The following is a 9899-nucleotide window of genomic DNA, read 5'->3' as shown; positions in this document are numbered from 1 at the left end:
TCCCTCAGCAACCATTACTCTCCAGAGAGATCTCTTACCTGTTTCCAGGCTGCCAGCCTGCTCAACACTGTATTTTGCTTCATGTTCTAACCTGCACGCTGGCAACTAACCACATCTTCTCCCCTCTCTGCCTCAATTTTGGCTTAGGTCACCCAGGTCCTGCCTTAGTCCACCTTTGACTCTAACAGCTTCTAACAGCAACGTAAGGATAATATTTCCATAGCAGCAGTAGCTCCATAGCAACAATTTTCCCTTTTTTGTGTGTGTTCCATTTGCACAGTGCTGGCAGATTTACAAGGGCGAGGAGGACCACCAGGTCCCCCTGGACCACCAGGTACGTAATATAGCAGAGCTCAGTACATAAGCAGGGAGACACTAACACACATGGCACATTTCTGGGCCATGCAGTTTGCTGTGTAAATATTCTGTAATACCTCTGTTTCTTTCTTCATCAGGTGAATCTGTGCAGGGACCCCCTGGACCTCGTGGCCCCCCAGGTAAGAGCTTGTTTCTCTGAAACAAACCTGGAAAGTGGGAGGTTTTTCCAGTGCTGTGCCTTGCGGTATCCCAGGTGCAGTCTTGGACCTGGTGGAAGTTAGTAGAGCTGACTTCACTGGAAGCAGAATTTCACATAGTGGGTTCCTACTAACACAATTTCACTGCAATATAGTTTCACAGCAGCAAGACACTGCCCGAGAGAGGAGATTTTCTTTGGCAGAGGCTTGCTAGCCAGAGTGGGAATTCATAAAAGCCATACTTTTTGAGGAGACACTCAACATTCTCAAGTCCCCAAAGGAAGTAACTGCAGTCAATTCCATCTTTACTTCTTACTTGTCCAGTCTTAAATTCCAGCTGGGGACAGATGGAGCAGTTCTTATAATGAGGAACATATCCCCACTCTGCTTCCAGTAGCACAGATTTCCCTTTCACAGCCAGAAGAGAGGAGGTGCAGGAGGACATGAGCCAGGACCGTAACCCCATTCCTTGCTCTCTGCTCAGTAGCAAAGGGGAGCAGGTCAGGTCTGTGATGAAATGAACCTTTCCTCTCACTGTAGTGAAGGTCAGCTGGGATAGGCACTTTTTGCTACAAAGAAAAGAGTTTCTCTGCTGTGCTGGCAAATGATAAAGAAAAATAACTGACAGGGATAAGTGTGTGGAGAAAACAATGATACTAGCCTACACTTGGAAATATTTGAGCTATGGCCATGGCTGGAGATGTAGCAGCTCTGACATGCATTTACTTAGATTGCTAAGGCTCATCCCTCCTGAACCCTGTTTGTGTCCTTTTTGCCTAGGAGAAGGATTGCCAGGACCTCCAGGCCCACCAGGGTTACCAGGATCTTCCATGTCCACCTCAGGTGTGTTCTTCCCACTCATTCATTCCCTCGCCTGTGCCCTGGGAATGTCCTGACTGCTGGGGTTCCAAGAGCACATCTTGGATAGCACCAGGTGGAGCCAGAGGAAATTTGTGTCGTGTTCTGTTGGTTGTCATGAAGAAACCTTTTTGTTTTATTTACAGAAGCATTCTTCACAGGCCCACCAGGTCCACCAGGCCCACCAGGCCCGAAGGGAGACCAAGGTGGGTATATCCTGCTGCCTGGCTAAGATGCTAGATGGAACTCAGCACCTCAGACTGAAGAGAAGGAAGGAAGGGCTTGGAAGCAGAAAGTGTCCTGCCTTTTTGTGGCTGTAAGAAAGCTAGCACAGTGGTCAGTGAATAAGACTCCTGTCTGTTGCCATAAAAGAAGTCAGGTTGGGCATTAGGAAAAGGTTCTTCACCCAGAGGGTGGTGGAGCACTGGAACAGACTCCCCAGGGAGGTGGTCATGGCACCAGGCGTGACTATTCAAGAAGCATTTGGACAACACCCTCAGACACATGGTCTGAATCTTGGGATTGTCCTGTGCAGGGACAGGAGTTGGACTTGATGATCCTTGTGGGTCCCTTCCAACTCACAGCATTCTATGATTCTATGATTCTTTGTCGGAGAAATTTTATTAGCCTCCAGTAGTGTTATCAAGGCGATCGCTGTGTTCAGATCCCAACTTTGCAAGCCCATTATATTCAGGAACATTCAGAGCTTCAAATTTGCCATTAAAGGGGAACAATCTTTTTGCAAAATGCAGAGTGGACTTGGCTAAGTCAATGCAAGGAGGTGGCCCTGTGAAGAAGAGCTCAGCTCTCAGCTGACAGGAAAAGATGGGACCTATTCCCTTTAACCATTTCTGCCCTGCACATTGAAGGCCACGATAATATTCTGCAGTGTAGGCTGGGATGTTGCAAGTGAGAAGGAAGCAAATGCTAACACTGTTCCCCCTGCTTCTCTGTTCACAGGTGAACGAGGTCCACGAGGATTCACGGGTAAGGAGGCTTCCAGGAGATATCAGTGGGGTGAAGTGTAGCTTGCCTGTGTATATGACTGCTCCTCCCTTTCTGTGTCCCATGCAGGAGAACCGGGTGAGCCTGGCCTTCCAGCATTCTCCTCCCATGGTCAGTCTGTGCCCCCTTTCCTCCTTTGAATTCATTTGCCATGGGCTGAAACCAGGGGGCAAAATCCTGCTCTATTGATTCTAACTTAGTTTTAGCAGAGCCAGGGTTTTGTCCACACATTATATTCCTGTGAATCTCTGACTCTTCTTCTGCAATTGGCAGGTGACAGAGTCACCATACAGGGACCTCCAGGAGTTCCAGGCCCGCCAGGCCCACCTGGACCCAAAGGTAAGGTTTAAAATCTTCTTTCTTTATTTGCTGGTGGCCTCACACAGCCAAGAGTGGTTGAGACTAAAGGTTGGAGCAACTTGGTCCTTTTTGAGAACTACAGCTGTGCTCACCTCTGCCTTTTCAGGCAGAGCAGGACCATGGCAATAGAATTGCTCTGAGCACAAGGCACCTGGACAGATCACAGATGGCTCAGGAAAGCTGCTGTGGCCTCTTCCTTCTGCTTTTCCCCAACAAGCTGCTAATTCAAGATAGTCAATACAAGGAATGGGTGGTTGCTTCTCTGCCAACACCTAGCTCAACTGTTTTACACAACCAAGTATGCAACATGCAGTGACACCTATTACAATTATCTGTCTCCCTCACTCTGGTTTCCAGGTGATGCAGGTGTTCCAGGCGCTCCTGGCATCCCAGGAACATCTCGAGGTAAGAGGCCAGACCATCATTGCTCTGATATTTTCAAGAAATGCTGACATCCTGGTGGACATTTTGAAACAGCTCCTTTGGGTTTTACAAGTGCAGGTGCCAGCCTAACACTGATGGGATTTGTGTTCAAAACCTCTTTTTTCACAGCCTGCCTTAAATCAGACAGTTTAAGAATTGCGGGTTTTCTGTTTCCAGTTTACTGGGAATCTTTTGAGCCAGAGTTTGTCCTTATGGAACATGTAAGAAAGAGTTTCCTGGTTGGCTAACCACAAGGAATTAGAGAAGCTGCATTGAACCCTCTTGTGGGAACACTTCTGATCAGAACAAAAGTGCCCTTTGTTCAGTTTTACTTGACGTCAGGTGGATTCAGGTGAATTCAGCTGCTTTCATTCTGAAGAAGAGCATCTCTCTATGCAGGATGCTAATGCTGTTTTTCAAAAAGTGCATATGGATTAACTGAAGTGTCCTTCCATGTGAACCAGCCCTCTGCTTCTCCACATTGTGTCCTAGGAATGCTAGCTCAGGGTGCTGGGATGGCAAACACCTTAAGGAGCATGAGGTGTCACTTGACACCATGGTGACAGGAGTCACGTAGGGCCCACCTGTATCTCGCAATGGAGACCACTGAGGACGTTCTTGAGCTGGTGCTGCCCAAGCTGTCTGGGGTTGGGAGCAGCAGGGCAGTGAGGTTAGACTAATGAGCCCGAGTGCTTTATGGCTCTATGTCTGTTTCTGCACAACATTGCACTCTGGTGCCTAAACTGACCAGGTCTGTCAGTACAAAGCTGGGGGGTCTCTGAACTCAGCCCTGCAGAGCTGCCTAGGCTGAATTATAAGATGCCAAATTAATTGAAGACATCATACTGCCTAATTGCCCATGCTCAGACTGTGTTTAGAGATGAAGAAGAGCCCCTCCATAGCCCATTCCCAAAGCTCTTTCCAGACCTGTGGGAAGGGCTCAGTGCAAGCACATTTTAGCATCACTTGGTCTAATGCAACTGTGCCAAAAATATTTATTCTCCTTAAAATGCTTTCTGTAGGTGGATCCAGACAAATTCAGGGACCCCCAGGACCTCCTGGGCCACCTGGTCCTCCTGGCCCAGGCGGAAGTTCATTGCAAGAGATTCAGCAGTATGTCACTGACTACCTGAAAAGTGAGTATAATGAGATTAGGCCATGGATCAGCAGGTGCATGCCTGTCTCTTGCTCCCTGACCCTCTTGTCACTTTCTCTTTAGAAGCAGCAGCCCTACTTCTCTGGTCTTGTTTCTATGGAATATTGTGAAGTGCTGTTGCCCACTGTGGCCTCTGCAGAACTCTCCTGCTTTTTGCCAGGGGAGGAGGGTCCAGTAATTGTGCATATGGCCATTGTCTTCCCCCTAGTGATGTGGGCATATCTTGGGCTTCCTACCTAGGTGACAACATAAGGCATTATTTGACTGGTGCCCAAGGCCCACCAGGCCCTCCAGGCCCACCTGGAGTCATCACCACCATAGATGGGACGAACTTGGATTATGCGGAGCTGGCTACCCGTGTCATGAGCTATATGACAAGTGAGTACCACGTTGGTAAGCTCTGTACTGAGTCACACCCTTGGCTGAGCTTGTGTAACACTACGAGATGAGAACCGCAGGAGAAACACCAGTCTTTAAATAGCAGCACCCTGACCCAGTTATTCATCTTCTGCAGTCTTGGCCCAGGACTCTGCACAGCTGAGATAAGCCTCTGACCTTTGTCCCATTTTGATGGTTAGATTAACCAACAGTTGCTGCTGTTTAAAAAGTCTCACATTAAACAGCTGTTAGACCCTGTAATGTCCCCAAGACCCAAACAGAAGTGGCTGTATTTGGTCTATGTGGTCTCAGGTATTCTGGGGCTGTCTTGTTTGCTTGGGGCCCTCCTGAAGTAGATGAAATTCCCAGAGCTTTTGGAAGCAGCCTGGAATCTCAGTCAGAAGAGCATAGACCACACCACTGTGGAGACAACCAGTCTGTGTGAGACAGCAACTGATTCATGGCTGGGGGCATGGGAAGCCTATTCCACCAGTTAAACTGGATTAATTCAGCTTTCCTTTGTCCCTGCCTGACCCCTCTTCACCTTCTGTCTCCTCTTAACCCTTCCTAACATTAAACCTTTTCATTCCCACAGGCTCTTCAGATCGCTATCAGTCATTTGCCAGTTCGGTGTCAACTACATCGATTTTGTACCAAGAACTTCTGGACATGCTGCAGAGTAAGTGACCCTCAAGGGAAACATGGGGGATGGGAGTAAAACATCCCAGCAGCCTGGAGATCTGCCCTTCCCTTTCAGTCTTCTGACTCCAACTGGAGTTACCAGCACCTGCTTCAGAGGGCAAAGGCTTGCCTTAGGTGCTGCTAAGTGACCTGCAGTGTCTCCTTCCAAGTCCTTTGGAGACTGATTTATGTGTCTTGTACTGGCGAGTCTGCATGCTTTCCAGAAGTTAGACTTTCTTACTTGTTTGCTTTTCATACCCACTGTTGTAACTCTTTTTTTTTTTTCCCTCCTTGGCTCTATACATGGCATCTCCCTCCTTTTCAGAAACTCCCCACAGTTTCCCCCAGTCTCCCACTAAACTTTGGGCTTCTACTTTCCAGCTCCTCTGCTCTCTTAGGATTCTCCATTCCTTCTTGCCCACTCCAAAGCCTTGCAATGTCTTTGTTCTTAAGGTGAGGAGGATACCCAGCTCTGTATTCTTTTTGACACACACTGTTACCATGGGCTGATAGATAAATCACCAGGATGTCATTTTGCTGTGCCTGAAGGTATTGATGATGCTGGCCAACAATGCGCTGTACCTGTGTGATCCAGTGGGGAGTCAATCAGATTCTACATTTCAAACACACAAATAGCTGCTGAAATGCTACAGAGCTCAGCATGGTCTTTTCCTGTTACCCAAGATGTTGTCCAGAGTGTCTTGAAGAAACAGGGCACAAGGAGGTCCCTTTGGCAATACAAATTCTCATCCTCCTCAAACCCTACGTTGTAGGAGGTTCCCAGCCCTGTCACAAATGTTTGTGACACGATACTCAGGGCAGATCACACTCAGAAAAGGGGGCAAGTGGGGAAAGTAGCTTTGCATCCACAGGTTTTGATGGTCTCCATAGTGGTGGTGGCTCAGCTCACAGGCTGGGAACTCCTCATACATGGGATCTTTGTAGCAGCTGGACAGTCTTAAAAAAAATGCATTTTTCATTTCCAGGAGAAGAAATTCGTCAGTATCTAATTGGACCTCGGGGCCCACCAGGACCTCCTGGACCAGGGGGAGATGGCATGTCTTTGTCACTGGATTATGATGAGCTGACTAGACGATTTATCAGCTACTTGACAAGTAATGGTCTATTAGTGTGTATTTCCCTCTCTTCCTTTGGGAGCTGAGCAAAACCTCATCCTGTCAGTCAAAACTCTTCCAGTGTTGACTGTGTGAGTCCCTATGTACGGAGAGCTCCTCACAAGGGTTGTGAGAAACTTGGAAGAGAAAAAAGATACTCTGTGGCTAAGAGAGCAGCACATGCATCAGGCAGTGGGTCACAGCTAAGCTACGTGTCCTGGGGTGCCCCTGCCTTCGCTGTGTCAGGGGTTCAAGAGATGTGCAGAGCTTTTCTAAGAATAGAGGCCTGTTGCCTGCCTGTCTGTGGGTGCCCTTCTGCTGGGATTAATGGGGCAAGTGTTAACTCCAGTCCAGAGCCTGCCTTCCCAGCACAATCTGCTGATGGGAACACTCTACCTGCAGGAGTCCCTCCTGCACTGCCTGTGAACAAGCCCTGCAGCCTGTCTACTCACACTGTAACAGCCTGTTTTGATAAGTTACTACTCCTGGATCTGTTTGATTTTGCAGGTTCTGGGATGAGCATTGGGCTCCCTGGACCACCTGGGCCTCCAGGGACACCTGGAATATCTTACAGCGACCTGACAGCATACCTGCGAAGTAAGCCAACTTCTTTACTCCTCTGCCATAGGTCCCTAAGGAGCCCCAGGATCTTTTTTTACAGGTTTAGTCACATAATTTCCCCTTTTGCCCATCACTACAAATAATCCTCTATGAGACTGATGGTCCCTCTGCCTTAGTTAGCAGCATTGCTGGCCTCCTGGGCTCTGCCCCGACCTGCACAGATTGCAAGGGGCTGAGGACAGATCTCTGTGCTCCTGTGGAGAGCAGCAGCAGCAAGGCGCTGTCTTGGGGATGGGGTTGGAGGAGTCTTTTGTCTTCTCCATGCTCTGCAGCATAAAGGAATTTCTTTTGCCACTTTTCAAAAGCATATTTAAAAAATAGGGACTTCTACCCTCTTTGGGATCTCCTGACTTCCCAATGTGATGTCTACATGCAGGCAAGTGAGGTGCACCAGTGCTGGGGAGAAAAAAAGCACCTTATACTTGGCTGTAGCTGGCATTACCTGTATTGTCAGGGAAGGTTCTTCAGGGTTGCGGTGGTTTGAGTGACTCCTTTTCTTCCCTTGTGTCTTACAGACTCTGAATTCAGTGGTCTTGTCGGACCCCCTGGTCCTGCAGGACCCCCAGGACCTCCAGGGATCCCTGGATTACCTGGCACCTCTCTGGAGGACGTCTCTGCTTACCTACAAAGTAAAGCACTTGTGTTTCTCACAGCTGGAAGGGAGATTTGTTTGTGGGTGCTGGGGAGGACTGAGATTGATATTTAGTTTACCAGAGGCTGTGACTGCCCACTGGGAACAAGGTCACAAAAAAAAATAAATCTCATCAATATCAGCTGGAAAAAGATGGAAGTCGGGGCTGTAGCATTTCAACTTTCACGATCCCCAGGCATTTGTGATTTCCTTGTCCTCTCACTGTCAGAAACTAATTCTTTTTCACTCTCAAGGTGTGGGATACTCCTCCCTCTCTGGAGTCCAGGGTCCACCTGGCCCTCCTGGCCCTCCAGGACCACCAGGCTTCTCAGGAACCGGCCTCCTGTCCTATGCTGACATCACCCACAGTGATGAGTTCAGGAGCGAGCTGATCCAGTACCTGAAGAGTAAGGGGACATCATCCATCTTCCCTGCACCCAACACGAGCCATGCTCTGCCCTGCGTAGGCTGCTGGCTCTGCCACAGCTGAGGCAGTGCTGTGGGAGCCTTGCCTGAACTGGGGCTGCAGCAACACCTTGTCTCTACAGCCAGGTCTACACAGGACTACACTGCACCCCATAGGCTTGTCTCCTCTCACTGCGACTGCAAAGCAAAAGTCCATGTTGTGAGCCAAAAGGGACAGGCGCTGGGCAGTTACAAAGGGCCTGTACTCAAAAGCGAGTCCCCAGCAAGGTCACCTGCAGTGTTTTGCCATAAGAAGAGCATTTTCTCTGGCAAACACCTGCCTGCAGAGCACTGGAAGATGTAGGGGTTGGAGGGCAGCGCTGAGCCAGCTGTGAAGCAGTATTGGTCTGAGCTCTCAGGCTGGCAAGTCATCCAGGGCAGCCTTTCAAAAACATGGGGATCTTGTGGGAGACTGGTCACAGAACAGACATTTGACAGAGGTGCTGAAATTGGCCTGAGAGGAGTGCAACCTTCTGCAAAATCATTGGGCGTGTTTCCAAGACTGGGCACCCAAAATTGTGGGAGAGACGGGGAAGAGGAGGGTGTCATGTGGTCTGTAGAGATCAAGGTTGACAGACGTGCCTGCTGCCTGAGAAATGGCACTGGATGAGGGTTACTGTGAGGATTGGTGGGACAGAATTTCACACCCCACTCTTCATTCGGGTGGTAGCACAGGATCTCTGCCAGGCCTGGGAGGCCCAGGTACCCCAGTGTCCCTGAAGTCCCCTCCTTGTATTTTGCAGGTGATGAAGTTCGAAGCTACATCTCAGGGCCACCTGGGCCTCCTGGGCCACAGGGACCACCAGGACCCAAAGGAGATAGTGGCTTGGTGGCTGGGTCTATGTCTTCATCATACCACGGGTTACGCACTTCTGAGCGGTTGCTTGGAGGATCCCTTGGTGCTGAGGGATCCCGTGGGGGATCACTGGGCACAGGCAGCTCATATGGCAGCTCCGTGACCAGCGTGTCATCTTACAGTGCCTCAAGGGGCAGTGATGGCTCTTATGAAGCTTCCATGGGCAGTGACGGGTCTTTCGATGCGTTGCTGACAGAGGAGGAATCACACAGGAGATCAGCAGGTTCAAGCAGATCCTACAGCAACTCCTTCACTGGTTCCCTGGATTACAACGAGCTGGCGCTCCGTGTGTCAGAGAGCCTGCAGAGTGAGTGGAATGGCTGCTGTTCCTGACCCTCCCTGTCCCAGCCCACAACCCCTGACCCCAGGGCTGGTGTCACGCTGTTCACTTCCCTCACCCTTCCTGCTGCCTTATGCCTTCTTGCCTCAGCGTCCAGCCACAGTTTTCCCAGAGCTCCTTTCAAATGACATCTTTAATTCCTCAGGCCAAGGTATTCTCCAGGACCTGATGTCTTACACTGCACAGGGACCTGCAGGTCCCCCAGGCCCTCCTGGTCCCCCTGGCATCAGCAGGGTTTTTGCAGCCTATGGCAATGTCACTGAGGACCTCATGGACTTCTTTAGAAGTAAGTGACATACTGACTTGGTGTTTCTTGATCGTGCTTATGAGATCTCATCAACCTCTCATAACCCGAGTGATCTTTTCAGCTTTGTGTGCTGCAAAAATACAGTCAAGACACAAAGCTGGAGGCAGATGATAGTCTTTCCATCCCCTCCCTCCCTTGCTGGGGTGGTGCAGTCTCATCAGCACCTGGGACACGGCAACCCTGGGCAC

At 49.6% G+C, this 9899-nt stretch overlaps 1 protein-coding gene across 1 annotated transcript in view; it reads left to right on the top strand.

Moving 5' to 3' along the window:
• Positions 1–9690, top strand: part of COL17A1 (collagen type XVII alpha 1 chain) — a gene marked incomplete at its 3' end in the record, with an annotated part of 34013 nt that extends 24323 nt beyond the window's left edge. The window contains exons 37-53 of the mRNA XM_029084314.1: positions 281–334; positions 456–497; positions 1296–1358; positions 1520–1579; positions 2334–2360; positions 2448–2489; positions 2652–2717; positions 3096–3143; positions 4184–4297; positions 4558–4695; positions 5291–5374; positions 6363–6491; positions 6999–7088; positions 7628–7741; positions 7998–8150; positions 8952–9371; positions 9550–9690. Coding sequence (XP_028940147.1) covers positions 281–334; positions 456–497; positions 1296–1358; positions 1520–1579; positions 2334–2360; positions 2448–2489; positions 2652–2717; positions 3096–3143; positions 4184–4297; positions 4558–4695; positions 5291–5374; positions 6363–6491; positions 6999–7088; positions 7628–7741; positions 7998–8150; positions 8952–9371; positions 9550–9690 — 1785 coding nt within the window. The remainder of the gene's footprint in view (positions 1–280; positions 335–455; positions 498–1295; positions 1359–1519; positions 1580–2333; positions 2361–2447; positions 2490–2651; positions 2718–3095; positions 3144–4183; positions 4298–4557; positions 4696–5290; positions 5375–6362; positions 6492–6998; positions 7089–7627; positions 7742–7997; positions 8151–8951; positions 9372–9549) is intronic.
• Between the last annotated feature and the right edge of the window lie 209 nt (positions 9691–9899).

This window comes from Antrostomus carolinensis, unplaced genomic scaffold, assembly GCF_000700745.2.
Source record: "Antrostomus carolinensis isolate BGI_N321 unplaced genomic scaffold, ASM70074v2 scaffold21410, whole genome shotgun sequence".
Classification (NCBI taxonomy): Eukaryota; Metazoa; Chordata; class Aves; order Caprimulgiformes; family Caprimulgidae; genus Antrostomus; species Antrostomus carolinensis.
Note: the sequence above shows the minus strand (reverse complement) of the source record. Positions and strands in the feature narration are given on the sequence as shown.